The sequence below is a fragment of the Larus michahellis genome, chromosome W (assembly GCF_964199755.1).
Source record: "Larus michahellis chromosome W, bLarMic1.1, whole genome shotgun sequence".
NCBI lineage: Eukaryota > Metazoa > Chordata > Aves > Charadriiformes > Laridae > Larus > Larus michahellis.
In genome coordinates this window covers 16,234,252-16,253,865 of record NC_133929.1, presented here as the reverse complement: position 1 = coordinate 16,253,865, position 19,614 = coordinate 16,234,252, and the positions used below count along the sequence as shown (strand labels likewise).

Below are 19,614 nucleotides of genomic sequence, written 5' to 3'. Positions count from 1 at the left end.
CCATCCTCTTGTAGTTTGTAGCATCAGCTATTTTTGTGGAGGAATGTTCTTTGTTGTGCATTAGGGCCAGGATGTGGAGCATCAGGGATTAGTTTCAAGATCTGTGTTGAGCACAGGCATATCAGTACTCATTCTCTCTTTTTCATTAAAGATAAAGTGAAATCTTTCCGGGCAGCTCTACAAGAGGAGGAACAAGCCAGTAAACAGATCAACTCGAAAAGACCACGTGCCCTTTGAAATGGGCCTCTGCTGCTAAAGGAATCCATGTACCCATACTGCCATAGCACACATTTGTTACAAAACCCAGTGGCCGTAAGAACTCAACTACCTGAAAGTGTAAAAACATTAGAAATGTCTGTGGAAATGTCCTGTTTCTTATTCACCTGAATGACATTTTCAGTTTTGTGTGAAATGCTCCTATGATGTCTACTAAATGCTTCTAGAACAGACAGCACGACCATGCAGGGTTCAGATCTGTGAAGCACTTTGTTTAAAATATTTCATTTATTCAAATTGTGAATGTTATGTTTGGAAATATTTGCCATGTTTTAAATAATGAAGTAAAACTATTGCCATTAAAAAGTCACAGTATTTCCTTTTAACTATGTTCAGTTTTGTTACAAAGACCAGCTGTGCAGTTTTAAATTGTTTGCTTGCATGCATACCTCACTAGTGGCTTTACATAACTTATCTTCTACAGACAGCTGTGCTTACCTCTTCTCATTCTGTGCCTTGATGAAGGCTACTTAACCCTCTTAACATCCTCTTTCTGAAGCACAGCCTTAATAAACAACATTCCTTATTTGTCAATATAAATTACTTTTAGTGTGTGTACGTTTTTAATGCATTTTGAGACTTTGGTTTTTTTTGGTAGCTAGTGTATTTCACAGCATATGCCATATCCTTTGAACAGGAACTGCAAGAGCTGTTAGAGTGGACAAACAGCTGGACATTCCATCCTCCTTGTAAGAAATCTGGAATCTAGGTTTATTTGAATACCATAAAGAATAGTTATATAATTCTATCACTTTCTCTGTAATAAAAAAACCACAACCAAACCCCAAAAAATATAAAGTAGTTGATGTATAATAAAGGGTAACGTTTAAGTACTGAGGAGAGTTGTATCTTAGGATAATGCAGATATACAGTATGTGGTACAGTGTCAGAATAAAGGTACAATCCAACCTCTGCATATGGATAGGCTAACTGTCAAAATTCAGGGATCCAGCTAAAGAAATACATATTGGCCTTTCACATATTGTTAAAATTTGGCTTTTGATGCATGACAAGCTTACATGTTCATTAACTGTACTTTGCAGATAGTTTAAATAACTCTGATGCTTTCAAAAAAGTAGCTAATACCTATTTTTCCCTTTGTGTAGTGCCAGCAGCTGAAGTGAGGTGAAATTGCATCATTTGAGGATTTGCACAATACCTCTACCTAGCGCTAATAGAAATCCCACAAGTACCTGAATTCTCACAGATGGCACCATGTATATCAGCATTTTTTAGGTGGTGGCACTTAAGTTATTTTTGCAAGTTGGTATCCAAAAAAGATTGACCTTTCATGCAAGAACTTCTTGTCAAATGAAGAACTGTAGACCTCTCCAGGAGTTCTCCCTGTTTCCAGGAGTTCATATCAGCAGCCTTTCCCTTGGAACTGTTTTAAAATTACTTTTGTAATACAAGCTTGTTTGTTTGTGCCAGGCCTGGAGGGAAATAAAGGGAAGGCAACGAAAAGAGAGTTAAATGAGCCAGGAATTCTCATAGTGTTTAATATTTGTATCTCTCATAGGAAGGTAGGCTATGGGAAGCTCTTGTCACATCATGGTTAAAAAATAAAAAAATCCTCCTGTGTGTAAACATGAAAACTGAAACAATAATATAGATTTTACATACTGTGTTTAATAAATTAAGCTATTAAATAAATTACAGATGAGAATTTACTTCTATGAAGGGTCTGTTCTGCTTTGGGACGGGTTTCATTTTGTAAACACGTCTGAGTTACACTTTTCAAAAGGCCTCTGATTTCAGAATGAATATTTACTTCTGGAACTGACTATTCTGTACAAATTTGTCATATAGGAAGAAGTTCCCTAGAGGACTGTCCTGACAAGTTTTGCAACAGGTCTTAAAAGAAACATCACATGTCTTTCTGAATATTTAAGAATGTCTTTGATCACAGTTAAAAGAAAAAAAAAAACAACAATGAAATAGAAGGCAGCGGCTTTTGTTAGTAGCCAATAGTACAGGTTCTTGTATAATACCAGAGGGTTTCTTTGAAGTTGCTCTACAGAAATCTTACTTTCTAAAAAGCCTCTGAATATTGAGACATCCTACATGAGAAACAGTGGCTTCCCTACTATTTCTCCATGCAAGCCTAGAGCCACAAGCAGGATGGGGTTTATAGGGGTACCAAACAGGACAGGAAAGACAGAGGCAGATTTCAGCACCTTTTAATAAGCCTTGTAAATTATGTGTCCTGTCAGGTAGCAGATGCAAGTTGAAATTTCATCAATTGTGTGTGTGTGTGTGAGAGAATGTTAAGAAACAGCCTTCGCGATAGACCCTGCTGTAAAGATCAGATCTACACTGATACTGAATCAGTGAGAATCGAGATTAAAAAAACTGATACAGCTGGTTACAGCGCTTGAATTCCTGTAACCCATTGCTATGATGGACTGGAATTACTTGAATAGGACTCAGACAAGCTTATCTTGATTCCTGTTCTGTAAAACAAAAGCATTTAAGATGTGTGATACAAATCTCCAACTCTTGTTCCTTCAGTATTGTTCTGTGCATATTGCTGTTGCTACTTATACTCACTCATAAATTGGTTCTATATGCAGTGAAGCAGCCCTAGAATCATTAAATTTTAAAATAAATGAGCAATTCAGTTTTCCAAGACAATTTCTCAGGATGCCTGCAAATTCAAGTACATGTTTCTGTACATTTTTGGGGTTTTTTTCCAATGACTTTTCAAATATTGACATTGGACGTGTATAAAATTAAGTTATATCTTAGAGGAGTTTTTACTAATTTGCCTCTTCTTCACTTACTGTGGTCTGATGGAAAGAGGCATGCTATACATGAAAAAATGACTTATGGTAGTTAATACATAGAGTCAGGCCTTCCTTCACCCCTACACTATGCTACAGAGTTAACAGTTACTGTTTTCCTGAATCATAAGACAGACCAAAATGGATTTTTCTTTTGACAGCTGCTATGCAGAGTTAATGCAAACTTGAGAAAAAACTCTGCCTTGTCCTTAATAACAAATATATATAATCCAAACTATATTAAGACACTTCAGTAAGTCTTTTGTTCTGGTTTCAGCTGGGATAGAATTAATTTTCTTCCTCTGCTCTTCTTCTGCTGTGTTTTGGATTTAGTATGAGAATAATGTTGATAACACATGTTGTTTTAGTTGTTGCTAAGTAATGCTTATCTTAAGTCAAGGACTTTTTCAGCTTCCCATAGAAGCTGAGAGGGAGCGTAGACAGGACAAGTTGGCCAAAGGAATATTCCATACCATAGACATCATGCTCAGTATATAAATGAGGGTTGTCCAGGGGGCAGGAATCCATGATTGCCGCTTGGGAGGGGCTGGGCAATCGATCATCGGGTGGTGAGCAATTGCATTGCATCACTTTTTATGTATATTCTTTTACTGTTATTACTATTTTCTCTTGTTTATTTATTTTCTTATTTATTATTTTCTCTTGTCTGTTGTTGTCCCAAAGCAGGGTCATTTACCTGGTGTGCAAGATGCCAATATACACACAGAGTAGAGGTATTATTTGTTTATTTCATTTCTGCAGAGATGGGTGCTAGGTGGTAATCCACAAAGCTAGCACACCGGCCTACAAACTCTTCAGAATATTTATACAGTTCAAAACCAGAAATACACACCCTTAATTATAATTATTGGTTAGTACCTTATCTTAACAATTTCTATTGGTTAGTACAGTCTCTTACTTTCATTTAAAGTTACAAGGTCCTTTAATTGATGTGTGCGTGCTCCAGTACCATGGGGGAGTAGTCCTGTTTAGTCTCTAATTGAGTTGGTGGTCGCAATCTCCCACTACCGCCTTTACCTTTCCCTCAATTACTGCAAATCTTTGTTGACTTTATACTTTACCCATCAGCTGTCTGCAGGCGCCTCCTGCAGAGGGATGTTCCCCTGTTATCAGCCTTCTGTTCCTGAAGGGTATATTCATTAGCAAGGCATTTATTGTTTATACAGAGTATCTAGTTTCACAAGGCCTTGTAACCTTTCTACAGCTCTTTGCTCTTGCTCAGTGAGAGATTCTACCTTCTAAAATACATTCTACCTTTTTAAAGTACATCATTAGTGTTCTGTTAAACTGTCTGTATCTCAAACCATGAGGGTTGCTTTTATTTTTTTTTTTTCTATCCTGGGGGGGGGGGGGGAGGGAAGTGAGCGAACAGCTGTATGGTCGTAATCGCTGTCTGGGGTTAAATGACACCATCTTTATGTCAGGACACAGGCATGAATTGCTCTAAGACTCACCTGAAAGCCTCGATCTATGCTAAAACTCCTTGTTGCCTGGAAGGGCAAAGTAGTTTTCTTATAAAAATAGCTTCCTGAATTTACAGTTGGCAAAAAACAAAACTCCCCAAAAAAACAACAACAACAAAAAAGTGTTTAAATATACTTTAAAATAAACAAAGAAAAAACCCACCCCAAACAAATGGAATGACTACACATCTGTTTCTGTTGCCCAGACCAGACTTATGGGTTGTACTGTTGAGTATTATGCAAGAATATACTGAGATGAAGTCCACGATCAGAGAATACAGATTTCAATTATGGCAGCATCAATCCATATGTCATTTGGTATTTTTAAAAATATGCTGTCATATGAAAGTCCAGCACCTCACTTCAGTCCCCCCAAAAATTAATGCTTTTAAAATACAGAGCAGCAGCTTCTTACCTATTATCTGTGATAAAATTGCTTGTTCTCCATAAGAACCAGAGTGTGTACGCTGTATTCCATTCATTGCTTTTGTGAGAAGAGCTTGTCCCATTGCAGTCACTCTGGCTTAGGTAGGACTTCGGTGACAAAATACAGAACAACTTTCGTTCTTCCAGTAGAGTCTATGAGAAATGGATGCCTTCTGAATTGAAGCCATGCACCAGTCTGAAAAAGTGAAATATTCATGTTACAATTTCTACTAATTTATATTTCAGATTAAGTAATTTCCAAGACATGCTGGCTGTCAAAGAACATATGAAAATAGCATGAAAGCAGCCATCATTGTTCAACTGCCATAAAGAATTGTTACAAATTTTACACTAGAAGTTATTAGCAAATTTGCTGGTATAGAGACGCAGGTATATTTCCAGTGCAGTTATTTATATTGCATCCAACGAGGTTTACTACGTTTCTTTAAAGAGCAGTAGCTGTGTCAATTGTTACTCTGAGAAGCAGCTAGGAAATTTTATCTTAAATTAGGAGAGGATTCCTCTTGCCACTTAAATTAACTGACCAGAAGAGCAGAATATAGAAGTTAATTACTAAAATTTCCAAATTATGCCTAAGATTAAGACCTAATCCTCAAGACAGACAGACAGGGAAGGGCTGTGTAAGTCTCCAGGGAAATTATAATATCCAATTATGTTATTAGAGACATTTTTAGAGGAGACATAGAAAGATCTAGTACACAAATACCAGAAGTAGGGATCTTTAGCTAGTTGCCCAGGGAAGTGGTAGAATCATCATCCCTGGAGGCATTTAAAAGACGGGTAGAGGTAGTGCTTAGAGATATGGTTTAGTGATGGTTTTTGTCAGTGTTAGGTCGATGGTTGGACTTGATCTGAAAGGTCCCTTCCAACCTAGACAATTCTACAATTCTCAATACTGTAAGCAGCAGTTAAAATATATATAGGGTTTAAGCATTTCATCACGTTCATGACTGGAAGCATGGAGTGTCTGGTACTGAAAGGAAAACAGGGTTAGTACCATTCCTACGTAACCCAATACTAATCTGTGCTACATAGGTACAGACGCAGATAGAATTTGAAGAAGCTTAAAAGGAAGGCATATAGAGAAAAAAAATACCTAATAAAATAATTTATGTCCATTGAACGGGCTTGTTTTTCCAAGTAACCTGTATTTTTTTAGGACTGTCTGTATATTGTCTGCAATTTTGAAGTTTTTGGGTATTTCATGTCAATGGAAAATAGGATAAAAATTTGCTTTCTATTCATAGCACAGAAAAAAGGTTCATTTAAATAATATATTCTTTTCCTGCTTTTAGAATGATTCTTGTTTCAAGTGATGTAAGCAAGTTGTATTTTTTTCTTGTATGGATTATTGTATTCTTGTGTCTGAATTTTTATACCTCAGCTCATTCAGTAGAAATGAATCACCAACGGTATTGCTAAGCAGACACAAAAAGTTTTCTTACTAGATTTTGGTAAAAGCCAGTCCTTGAGACATGTACAGCCAGTATATTAACAATATATTCAGTTTTCATTTTTTTTCACTGTAATTTAGTGACCCTTTTGTATTTTTCTTTAAGAAAAGAGTTCAGTTCCTCCTCCCTCAAACTCTCTTGGAAAAACTTTGACATGTTAAGCTTTTTAACGCTAATTTTTTACTCTTATAAACGTTAGTATTTAGATCACAGTACACAGAAGAAGAATGTAATATATTAAAAAGGAACTTACTATATTATGTAAGGAACAGTGAATTCAGTAATTATGATCCAGCAACTGCTCTACAGCACTTGACCCAAAGAAAAAAAAAAGTTTAGAATGAAAATTGAGCTTTAACTAGTTTTAGTTTTGTTTTGTTTTACTCAAGTGGCTGTTAATCTTTACTAAAAAAAACAAAGAACACCCCCCCCAACCTGTAATGACTACACGGAGCTGTTCTTTTTAAACAGCTGCCTAGTTTTCTTCTAAAAAGTTTCACTTCAGAAGAGCTTGTGACCTCAGCATCAATTCTCCATCATGGTTTAACCCAGACTGTGCTGGCATGCATATAACACTGCTATGCATTTGCACAAAAGAAATGGTTAACTGGATGGACTTTCAAACTTTGAAAATATTTCCTCCTATAGAAGTTACTTACTTAAATGCTGCAGAGTGTGTTGTTTTTCCTAACAAAGGCTATCCTTACCAGACCATCCCACTCCTGAAACTAAAAATTGTACAGTATTTACAGAGAGGAACATACAGTTGCTACAAACAAGAACAAATACTATTGTCAATTTCACAATACTGAACACACAAAAAAAAAAATCTTTCAGGAAAATGTCTTTCTAAACAATACAAAACCAGTTCTGTCTTGGACAAAGTAATACAAACAGAAGAGAAAATACTTCACCCACAAAAATGTTTGAATTGTTCTTTTTTGTGCCCAGACACTATTGGACAGATCTTATGTACTGAGAAGGCAGATACCTGAAGAAAAATCCAGCTAACCTTGGGCAAGGCTGAAATGGTCTTGAAGATCAAAGCATTTTAAAAAATAACTTTAAGAATCCTATCCTGTAACGTGTCTTCTGAGATTATACACACTCATCTGAAGATAGGAGTTCTCATAGATACTCCTTTGATCATAGGCATCAAAGTGATCAGCCAGAAAGGTCTCTGGGAGATATGAAGTACTGTGAAAGGGACATTATTACTAGCAAATCTCCAACTAGAATGGAGATGGTACTTCAGTCTTGTCAGAAATACTGTAAACAAAGCAGCACCCAAATTGATGATAGCACGTTCAGGTAGTGTCCTAATGCAACCCTGATCAATAGAGGAATATGCATTTTTGGAATTCTGTAAATGCCAATGAATAGCTGGTACTTAGTAGTGAAAACAGCATATATAACTGAGTAACAAGTGAAAAGAAAAATGAAATTAAGTATTATGACTAGTATGTTTCATTGTTATTAGAGTATAGGACGCTCACATGGAAGTTGATAGGTGGTGGTGGTTTCTTTGGCTCTATTCTGACAACACTGGATTCAACTTTGGGAGGAGGCCTGAAGTTGTTCTTTCTGACCTGTTAGTCAGAAGTCAGGCAGCTGTATGAATAAGCATCAAATCCTCACATTCCTAGAAACGTTCTTCTCTCTTTGATAGCTTTGTTTGCTAACACAGAATGACATACCTGCATCAGAAGGTCCACTTGAACTAATAACTGAGTATTAATAGTCTACAGTATAGTTTAGTTCCCGGTTTTGCAACCAAACGAAGTGTAAATTCCCTTTGAAACGTAAGTATTGCACACGGGAGAATAACAGAAATGAGAAAAGGAATTTGAAGTCTAATCACCTTTTAAGTCAAAAGCCAACTAACAGACTTGGAAAACACAGGCTTTCCCTCAGCACTTAGAAACAATAGAAGTCTGTCATAAACACACTCTGCCTTAATTATCTCAGAGTGCGCTAAAAAAACACCACAAAACTTGGTGAAACCATCTAAATCTCCTTAAAGCTACAATAGAATTTGAGTCTGTATACTGCTAAATGGATCAAGATCAGAGAGGCTGGGGCTAGTCTCAGAGTTTTGTGCATGACTGTAACAAACCCAAATTCTCTATCTCCAAAAATTGACCAGTAATGTCACCAACATTAGCGCTTTGGTGAGAGGAATCAAAAACCGCTGACATATTGAATGACACACAGAAGTACCTAAGGCAGTTATATTTTTAGGCCAGACAACAGGAAATGGCTTGGCTTCAGTCCTACCCTTACCACTCTTCCTTCCTAAGGTAGAAAGGCATTTGAAATGTTACGATGCCCTGCTTATCTTTGGAATAACAATTAGCTACAATACTACTGCAAACAGGTACAACTCCTGTTTTTATCAGCTGGACAATCACTGATGCCAAAACTAAATTTTCTCCTTATACTTAATACGTGGACATAAACTAATTTCCAGGCACTGACAGTTTTCATATTATAAAAAAATGTTGGTGTAGCTCTGATCCACCAAACTGATATTTTAAGAACTAAAAAAAAAAAAAAAAAAGTATTTGGGAATATTTTTTAAACTATTTTTTTTCTATCAGGTAATCTGAGGAAAAGAATAATAACATTAGTATAACTTCTGGGAAATTATAATTTAAAAAATAAATAAATTTTAACATCCCCTGTGCACCCAGTGCTGCAATAAAGAATACCTGCTTAATAGTCACCAAGGCTATTGAGTCTTAACTTCGGCATTTCACGGCATCCAAAGTCTGCTATCAGACAACACAGACTGAAAAGACTGTTTGGGTTCTTCAGCACAAATGCTGGACACTTTACTGTAAACCCACCTAGCAAGTATATGAAATGAGCTGTTCCTAAAGCTTTAAGTCACAGTTGAGACCACAGAGGAGTGTTTAAAACCGAAGTGCAGAACCATCCTGCTCTGTGGCCACAGTCCATTGGGCAACCATCACCCACCTTCTCGATGATGCTATTGACAACAAGTTTTTTCAAGATGTATTAGCTAGCTCCAGTGTTGAACAGGATGCCTACAGTACAGTGCAGCCAGAGCAACAAAGTTACTCAAAATGAAAATGTATCCCGTAGAAACACGACAAAAAACCTTTACCTAAGAAGGCCTTTATCTGCAGCAGGCATTCACACTTCTTTCAGATCAAACCACATTCCCTGCCGAGAGCACCCCTCCACTGAGCCTCCTACAGGGCCGCTTCCAGCACCGAGGCGCCTCCTGACCAAGGGCGGCAGCTGGAGGAGGGGGAAGAGCGCAGACCACGCCCGGGCAGTAGGCCCCGGCCCCGTCACTGCTCAGCCCAGCCCAGCCCACGCTCACCGATAAATGTAGCCCTCCCTGCACTCCTGCTGCAGCCGCTTTCCCACCCGCACTTTGGGCGTGGTGGCATTCGGCACAGCTTGGCGCCGCGCGGAGACTACAAGTAACGCCGAGCACCGCGGCTGCACCGGTGCGCATCACGGAAGGCGGGTGGGGCGCCGCGGAGAACATCGCCCACCCGGTCCGGAGGGGTGTCGGGGCTGCCTCCGCCGCTCCTAGCTGCGGTTAAGTTCCTCCCTCCCCCCCCAGGCAGGTCGCTCACGGCGAGACCGCGCGGCAGCTGCGCCGGGCTCTCTCGCTGCTGCTTCGGGTTCTGCTGGTAAATCTAGCTTAAGAATCGCTGTTTTTATGAGCAGAGCATGATCTTCCCTACAAAAGCAAGGCCTCTGCGCCCAAAAGAAGCTTCCGCTGAAGCTGCAAGTGTGCTTTGCAGCAGTGTTACCCCATTCAGTTAAAAAAATGCTCAGCTGCAGGGCTACAAACATAGCATGAGATCTCTTTTATTCTAAGTTGTCTGGAGAATAGACTCTTTAGGAGTTACTAGGAAGAGCACCTAAATGTGGAAATATATGCAGCCCTAATGTCATAAAGAATAACAGTATATTTTCCTAGCTAAATACATGTTATTTAATAAACAATAAGTGGGAAGTCAATTGCATTGGCTATTTAGGCTTCATTTTATTGCCATATCGTGAGAGGTGATACTGAGAGAGGTAAGTAACCCAGAATAATACCTATTCCAGGTAACTGTGGATGAGTAGAAGGCAGAAAAAACATGAGGAAGAACAGATAAAAAGGGGAAAGAAAAATGTTTTTTAAATTTCTCTGGGTCGTAATATTCAGTGTTATGCTGTTGTATATAAACGGCTAGAATTATTTCTTATTTCATCAATCCTGGAGGGATCTCCCTTGTTCCAGTACCTACTATCTAATGCAAACCTTATGTTTCAACCTTGAAAAAAATTATTTAAAAGGTGATTCTGACAGTTCCTGGTGATAAAGCAACGAGATGCTTTAACTCACTAACTCCATATGACATAAATGGTCCATCAGTTTATAATCTGAAACTGTGATTTATAATTTAAAAAATCCTCTATTGTTGGTACACAGTATGGGTGGGCACTTCTTTGTTGCTGTTAGGGAGTCCAAGTGCTGTTACACAGGAGGAAACAGACTAAGTTGGGGAGGCTACGCTTGCACATAGTAACTCTTTATCCAGTTATTCAGGGATATCTGAGAGTCCAGCCAATGGATTTCATCAGGTACTTTTTCAATATTTGGTATTCCCCAAAATAAACAAACAAAAATCAAAACATTAAACACATGAATCAGTGTAAAGTTATATGTGAATGTAAATACTGTCCACTACAGCCCCTTCACACTGTTCTTCCCCATCATTCAGAATAATCATAAAATACATAACTAAAACTGTCAACATTTTTTCTTCAATTATTTTCAATCATTTACACACCAAACTCACCAGGAGAAAGCCATTATCCTGACTGATGAAGCAGCAAACGGTTGTGAGGGAAGCCCAGTACTCCTATTATTTTAAAACAGGGAATTGCAATTAATTCAGCCACGGTTTCACAAGCCGCGCCGCACCAAAGCGATGCGGCAGCAACCCAGGTTTGCAAGCCATTTCCCCGCGAGAAGGCCGCACGCCAGTAACATCCCCTAGCGGACCTGAGACGAGTGGTACCGGCGTACCCCATGGGCCGTTATTCGGCGGCTGTGAACTCCAGCCCACTGTACCACAGGTTTAAGCTCGCTCCTCCGGGACGGCTCAATAGCAGGGACGGCCCTGGCGGAGATAGACACCAGGTGCAGATAAAGAGATACCAGGGCCAGTAGCGCCTCCACCACTCCTTATGAAGAATCCCTCCCCCACCTTTCCATCCGTCGAAGACACTGACGTTAGGGGGCGCCGCGCGCAAGGCACCCCACCATCACCACCACCTCAAGTGTCCGCCTCCAGCAGTGAGAAGCGCACACCAGAAGATACGTCATTCCCCCCACCCCCGCCGTCCGATAGCGTCCACAAGCACTGTGGGGAAAACTGTCCGCGTGTCGCTGGATGATGACGTTAATAACGGCGCGCCGAGGGACGTGGGGTGTTGCAGCAGCAGCAGCAGCAGCAGCAGCTGGTGATGGTGGTGGTGGTGCGAGCTTCGGAACGGATGGGGCTGCGCGCTAGGCCTGCTCCGCGTGCAGTGCCGCCAGCCGCCACGGTGATCCGTGCTCGCAGGGCTGCCGCCGTCCGGGGTCTTCCCTACCATCGCGGGACACCCTTTTAGGTCTGAGGGGGTAGCGGCGGTACGGGCCCAGGACTGGGCGGCTACGAGTTGCCGCCCTGGCGTGGCGGGCGGGCGACGTGTCCCTTGGCATAGTGGGCGGCGGCGCGACGCGGAGCCGGTCGCTGCTGGGTTCGGGCGGGCGCCGCGCCGTGTAGGCGGGCGGTAGGCCGGGGAGAAGGAAAGGGAGGGTGTAATAAACAGCCAGATCCCTTAAACAGAAATGGCGCTTATTTTATTATAGGGACAAAGTCAATAAAGCAAAAGCACAGCTCTGGGTGCATGACTCAAGTCAGAGGCACGCCAGCTAACACTTCACCCACGTCTTATATACATTCAATATTGCATACGTATTCACTATTTTAGGCAGAGTAATTGTTTATGATGATTGATTATCATTAGTCCCTTTTCTCTTCTATTTGTGTGTTTCCTTCTGACAATTGGTTAGTCTCACCTCTGTCCCTGGGAAGGTAATGGAGCGACTCATCCTGGATGTCATCTCCAAACACGTTGAGGAACAGGAAGTCATTGGAAGTGGTCAACATGGACTTACCAAGGGTAAATCATGCTTGACCAATCTGATAGCTTTCTATGATGTTATAACTGGTTGGCTGGATGAGGGGAGAGCCGTAGATGTCATCTACCTTGACTTTAGCAAGGCTTTTGACACTGTCTCCCATAACATCCTCATTAGGAAGCTGAGGAAGTATGGACTAGATGAGGTGATGGTGAGGTGGATTGAGAGCTGGCTGTGTGACAGAACTCAGAGGGTTGTGATCAGCAGCACAGAGTCTAGTTGGAGGCCTGTAACCAGTGGTGTCCCCCAGGGGTCAATACTCGGTCCAATTTTGTTCAGTATATTCATTAATGACCTGGATGATGGGACAGTGTGTATCCTCAGCAAGTTCGCTGATGATACCAAACTGGGAGGGGTGGCTGACACTCCAGAGGGCCGTGCTGCCATCCAGCGTGACCTGGACAGGCTGGAGAGCTGGGCAGAGAAGAACCTAATGAGGTTCAACAAAAGCAAGTGCAAGGTCCTGCACCTGGGGAGGAAGAATGCTAAGCACCAGTATAGGTTAGGGGTGGACCTGCTGGGAAGTAGTTCTGAGGAGAAGGACCTGGGGGTCCTGGTAGACAGTAAATTATCCATGAGCCAACAATGTGCCCTTGTTGTCAAAAAGGCCAATGGAATCCTGGGCTGCATAGGGAAGAGTGTGGCCAGTAGGTCGCAGGAGGTCATTCTCCCCCTCTACTCTGCACTGGTGAGGCCACAACTGGAATACTGTGTCCAGCTCTGGGCTCCCCAGTTCAAGAGGGACAGGGAACTACTGGAGAGAGTCCAGCGTAGGGCAACTAAGATGATTGAGGGACTGGAGCATGTCCCTTATGAGGAAAGGCTGAGAGAGCTGGGACTCTTTAGCCTGGAGAAGAGAAGGCTGAGGGGAGACCTTATTATGGCATACAAGTATCTAAAGGGTGGGTTTAAGGAGGACGGAGCCAGACTCTTTTCAGTGGTTCCCAGTGACAGGACGAGGGGCAACGGGCACAAGTTAGAACATAGGAAGTTCCGTTCAAATACACGGAAAAACTTCTTTACAGTGAGGGTGACAGAGCACTGGAACAGGCTGCCCAGGGAGGTTGTGGAGTCCCCTTCTCTGGAGACTTTCAAGACCCGTCTGGATGCAGTCCTGAGTAATGTGCTCTAGGCAATCCTGCTTTAGCAGGGGAGTTGGACTAGATGATCTCTAGAGGTCCCTTCCAACTCTGAAGTTTCTGTGATTCTGTGAATTGTTTCTGAGGATCGATGATCTTCAGTTCCCTTTTCCCATGCATGTGTTTCCTTCTGGTAGGATCGATTATCATCAACTCCCTTCTCCTATGCATCTGTTTCCTTCTGTTAATCACTTGTGGAGTCTTTTGGAGAAGTTCTCTTTTGTTTCTCTCGGATGTTTTTCTTCATAGTTGCTGTTAGTTGTTATCTTTGAGGTTTCTCATGTTTCCTAATTTACTAAAGGTTAGTTATCCTTATAAGTCAAAGATTTATAGCCTTGTTATTATGGCGAAAGCCAACAATACCTTCGCTGTTTTTCACAGAGGGAAAAATGGGTTTGGCTTGGAGCAAGGTACAGCTCAGGCTGTGGCTTTCAAATTGGCATTGTCACCCAACACTAAGGGGACAAACAGGTTCTTTTAGGGATCCTTGGCAGAATGATGATGGTGCTAAATTGCAGTTACAATTAAAGCTTTATTTTTTTTAACAGGATATTATGATTAGTATAGCTCAGAATTTATGATTAGAATGGCACAGGATTTCTACAAGCAGAATCAATATAGTACAATCTATAAGTAGCATAATACATAATTTATAATACAACTTAATTAATGATTTCTAATCACCTGGATCCTCTGCAGATCAGGTCAAATCTTAATACGTGTTTTTTTGTATCAATGTAACAATCATATAAAAGAATATGAATCACTCCCTCAGTCTTTGGAGCAAGCAGATGATGGTGGAGGCATCCCTGGCTGTGGGGGGGAGGTCATGGGTCTCACTGTCCAGCAGCAGCTCCGGTCCAAGTTCCCTACTTAGGACTTGTAACTGCTTGATTTTATAGACAGTGCTCTGTGTGCTGTTACACTTCCCTGTTCTGTGGCAGGGTCATCAAAAACACCTGGTTGGCTGAGTGCCTGGGACCTTCAAGGCTGGTAAGAAAGGGAGTAATCAGCCTGACACCCAGGAATCTTGAGGCCGGTAGGGAGGGGAAGAAGAAATCTGTTTGGTTTGTCTACTTGGTTCACAGGACCTTCAGAGCCTGATAATGAGGGAAAGGGAACAAATACGTGACCTGCTCAGTCACAGAGAATGGCTGCTTGCCTCATAAAATAGTGTTAGTTACACTAACCATATTACCAAGGGTTGGGAGCAGGGAGTACTAGTCACAAGCATTTATAATATGGGAGAACTACCTTAGTCTTTGAAAATAGCATGGATCTTAGGATTTTGACTTCTCGAAACTCCATTTTAACACTAGGCTTTTTCATCGCTGTCTGCTTTTCTTCTCTCATTCTTTCATTGTACCATTTTGCAGAAGGGCATTTAGTACCATATATAAAAATGACATAATAGAGGTTTTTGTTGCACAAGCTTTACATATAAAACTTTAAAACTGTATCATCAGAAACAGGTTTTAACTGTGGTAAAACTAAAATGGTTTAAAGCAGTTTCAGAGCATGAGGGCAGACTGAAACTTGAATTTCTATTTCAGCTATTGCACAATAATTTGTTATAAAGTGTTCTGTCCTATCTTCACAGAATTAAGGAATCGTAGGGGTTGGAAGGGACCTTCAGAGATCATCTAGTCCAACCCCCCTGCCAAAGCAGGTTCACCTAGGTTGGACAGGAATGCATCCAGGAGAGTTTTGAATATCTCCAGAGAAAGAGACTCCACCACCTCTCTGGGCAGCCTGTTCCAGTGCTCTGTCACCCTCAAAGTAAAGAAGTTCCTCCTCATGTTGAGATGGAATTTCCTATGTTCCAGTTGGTGCCCCTTGCCCCTTGTCCTGTCACTGGGCACCACTGAAAAGAGTCTTGACATCCGCCCTTTAGATATTTATAAGCATTGATGGGATCCCCTCTCAGCCTTCTGTTCTCCAGGCTAAACAGACCCAGGACTCTCAGCCTTTCCTCATGAGAGAGATGCTCCATTCCCTTGATCATCTTTGTAGCCCTCCACTGGACTCTCTCCAGCAGTTCCCTGTCCTTCTTGAACTGGGGAGCCCAGAAACTGGACACAGTACTCCAGATGCAGCCTCACCAGTGCAGAGTAGAGGGGGAGGATGACCTCCCTTGACCTGCTGGCCACCCTCCTCTTGATGCACCCCAGGATTCCATTGGCCTTCTTGTCCACAAGGGCACATCCTGGCCTGTATCAGGAACAGTGTGGTGAGTAGGACTAGGGAAGTGATTGTCCCCCTGTACTCGGCACTGGTGAGGCCCCACCTCGAGTACTGTGTCCAGTTTTGGGCCCCTGTAACCGGTTCTTTTTTAAAGATTCCAATGTACAAACCAGAGCCCACACAAAGGAAAAAAAAAAAAAAAGGGTTAACTCTGCTTTATTGTGAAGCCTTGCTACAGAGAAAAGCAGTGAATTCATCTTTATTGCGAAGCCTTGCTAAGCAGTTCCCAAATGTCCCAAAAGTTACTTAAGAGAGTCTTACCACCCCATAGATCGTAGTAGTACCGCTGAGCAGCAGGATAACAAGGAGCCACATCGGTATGGCAGAGGGAAGGCAGGCACAGCGCTTGTTCAGGGCATCCCCTGTATCTTCAAAGTGCGCTCATGTCTCTCTCCCCCTCTCTGGCCCGAGACAGCCTCCTTATATCCTGCACCGGACTGAGTGGAAAAGTACAGGCTAGAGTCGCTGCACGTGTAGCTAGTGCATGCAGCGAGCCTTACCAGACTCATGATCCAGCTTTGCTAACAGCAGCTGTCTGATACCTGACTACATTGTTGCACTCCCTTCTTGTTGTCTTCTTCTTTGAAGGTCGGGTTCTCATGGATACACGCATAGTTTTTGCAGCAACAGTACTGAGTCCCTTTTTCTCGGCACGTATATGGGGTTTGGTTCAACTAGTAATTTTCCATCGTGTCTCACTCAGACCATCCTCTATTATCCTTAACACAGCCCCTCACTAAAAAAAGACATTGAGATTCTGGAGTGAGTCCAGAGAAGGGCAACGAAGCTGGTGAGGGGTCTGGAGAATAAGTCTTATGAAGAGTGGCTAAGGGAACTGGGGTTGTTTAGTCTGGAGAAAAGGAGGCTGAGGGGAGACCTTATCGCTCTCTACAACTACCTGAAAGGAGATCGTAGAGAGGTGGGTGTTGTTCTCTTCTCCCAAGTAACAGGTGATAGGACAAGAGGAAATGGCCTCAAGTTGCGCCAGGGGAGGTTTAGATTGGATATTAGGAAACTTTTTTTACACTGAAAGGGTTATGAAGCATTGGAACAGGCTGCCCAGGGAAGTTTTTGAGTCACCATCCCTGGAGGTATTTAAAAGATGGGTAGACATAGTGCTTAGAGATATGATTTAGTGATGGTTTTTGTCAGAGTTAGGTTGATGGTTGGACTAGATGATCTGAAAGGTCCCTTCCAACCTAGGCAATTCTATGATTCTTGCCCTTTTTGAGGACTGGAGTGACATTAGCTTTCCTCCAGTCCTCCGGCGCCTCTCCTGTTCTCCATGACCTTTCAAAGATGATAGAGAGTGGCTTTGCAATAACATCTGACAGATCCCTCAGCACTCATGGGTGCATCCCATCAGGGCCTGTGGGTGTCAAGTTTGCCTAAATGATCTCTAACCCAATCCTCCTCAACCAAGGGAAAGTCTGCCTTACTTCAGTCTCTCTCTCTTACCTCCAGGGTCTGGGATTCCTGGGGGCCGGCCTTAGTAATAAAGACTGAAGCAAAGAAGGCATGCCTTCTCTGCATCCTCCGTCACCAGGGCAACTACCTCATTCAACAGTGAGCCCACATTTTCCCTAGTCTTCCTTTTGCTACTGTACTTGAAGAAGCCCTTTTTATTGTCCTTGACATCCCTTGCCAGGTTTAATTCCAAGTGAGCCCTAGCCTTCCTTGTTGCATCCCTGCATACTCTGACAGCGCTCCTATACTTCTCCCAAGTGTCCAGTCCCTTTTTCCATGTTCTGTAAACTTCCTTCTTCCTTCTGAGTTTTCCCAGAAGCTCCTTGCTCATCCATGCAGGTTTCCTGCCCCCTTTGCCTGATTTCTTACTCCTAGGGATGCACCAATCTTGAGCTTGGAGGAAGTGGTGCTTGGATATTAACCATCTCTCTTGGACCCCCCTTCCTTCTAGAGCCTTAGCCCATGGGATTCCTCCAAGTAGGTCCTTGAAGAGGCCAAAGTCAGCTCTCCTGAAGTCCAGGGTTGGAATTCTTTTGAAATCTTTTTGAAAATCTGTTAAAATGAGTGACGTTGTTTGGGCCGCATTGGCCAATGATGAGACAACAGATGCTCTCTCCCACCTCTCCCTTCAGGCTGAGGAGGAGTAGAGATAAAGAGATTTATGAGTTTAGAAGGAACTAAACTACTTTAATGAAATAATAATAAAATAAAATGAAAATAATGAAATAGATACAATAGATACAAAACCATATAAAGCTCCCAGGATGACGATCATGTCACCAGCAGGCACTGGGGAAGACTCAGCAATGGAGGGGAACTGGATTCCAGAGATGGAGTCAGGAACGCACAGATCGGGATCAAAGGCAAGGGAACAGAGAGAGTCCTCTTTGGACCCTGGCCACTGAAGAAAGAGGGATGACCCTTTGATCCTTTAGCTTTTATACTGAGCATGGGGCAGATGGGATGGAATACCCTGTTGGCCAGTTTTGGGTCACCTGTCCTGTCCGCTCCTCCCCGCAGGTGTGACCTCTCTATGCGTTTCCGCTTCTGACCCTCCAACAGGGCATATGACAAGGTTAGCTGACCTTGGTTGTTAGAGCAGTAAGTATAAGCAAGAGCCTCTCTGCATACCATTCCTTGGCACAAACTGTAAACACCGGTCTTATCACTCTGAGAAGGGACAGTTGTCTGTACAATGTGCTGTTAATTTCAGAGAGTTAGAAGAGGCCTAGCTAAGAAGTAAAATTACTGAACAGAAAGTTAGTTCTGTTTTACCTCAAACCAGGACATTCCACCCCTTATTCCATACCATTTGCATTGTGCTCAGATCACTAGTATTTTATTTATCAAATCAGTACAGACACAGACATATATATACACACACACATAGATACATGCAGGTCACTCATGATTTATCTTAATACACACAAGTTCACTAAGTCCATTTAGTTCATAACTGCAGGATTTCATCTTTCATAGCAGGATCTCAGGGCAGGAAAGATGGATGAAATTCATTGTGGTTCGTGCCCATGGGTAGCATGTCCATCTCGAAGAGTTTGCTGGATGCCACTTGAAGAAGATAGCTCAGGTTTCATCACCACTATGTTATCCTGAAAAACACTTATAGAACACTGTTAGTATCATATTACAATTAATGTCATACAACTCAGAATTAAGTATTCTTGCCAAGGGTCAAATTTCCTTGGGGTACACATTGAGCTTCTCCATTCTTCAGCATCACCCACCAACTACGTCCACGTCCTTGAGCAAAAACAGTCCCACGAATGGGTTTGCCTTTGCCTGAGGCAGGAAAAACCCAGTTTTCCCCAGCATATTCCTTTCATGCACCACAGGGACTTTATCCCCTTCTACTGTATGTAAAAGGTCTGACTGAGCAGGACCAGCTTGACTGATGGATCCCCTGGTGTTAACTAACTAGGTAGTTTATGCTAAATGCTTGGCCCAACTTTTGAAAGTTCACCACCCATTGCTTTCAGGGTGGTTTTTAATAGTCCATTGTATCGCTCAACTTTCCTAGAAGCTGGTGCATGGTAGGGGATATGATAGACCCCCTCAGTGCCATGTTCTTTGGCCCAA

At 42.1% G+C, this 19,614-nt stretch overlaps 1 protein-coding gene and 1 pseudogene across 6 annotated transcripts in view; one reads left to right on the top strand and one right to left on the bottom strand.

Annotated features, from left to right (window-relative positions):
- The window catches only part of LOC141735510 (kinesin-like protein KIF2A), a 116,349-nt gene extending 113,643 nt beyond the window's left edge, over nt 1–2,706 (top strand). For all 6 annotated transcript variants that reach the window (XM_074568418.1, XM_074568416.1, XM_074568415.1 and 3 more), the window contains one exon: nt 152–2,706. In XM_074568418.1, coding sequence (XP_074424519.1) covers nt 152–237 — 86 coding nt within the window. In that variant the 3' untranslated portion in view covers nt 238–2,706. The remainder of the gene's footprint in view (nt 1–151) is intronic.
- LOC141735669 (dimethyladenosine transferase-like) lies at nt 1,072–9,934 on the bottom strand (annotated as a pseudogene).
- Nucleotides 9,935–19,614: the final 9,680 nt, after the last annotated feature.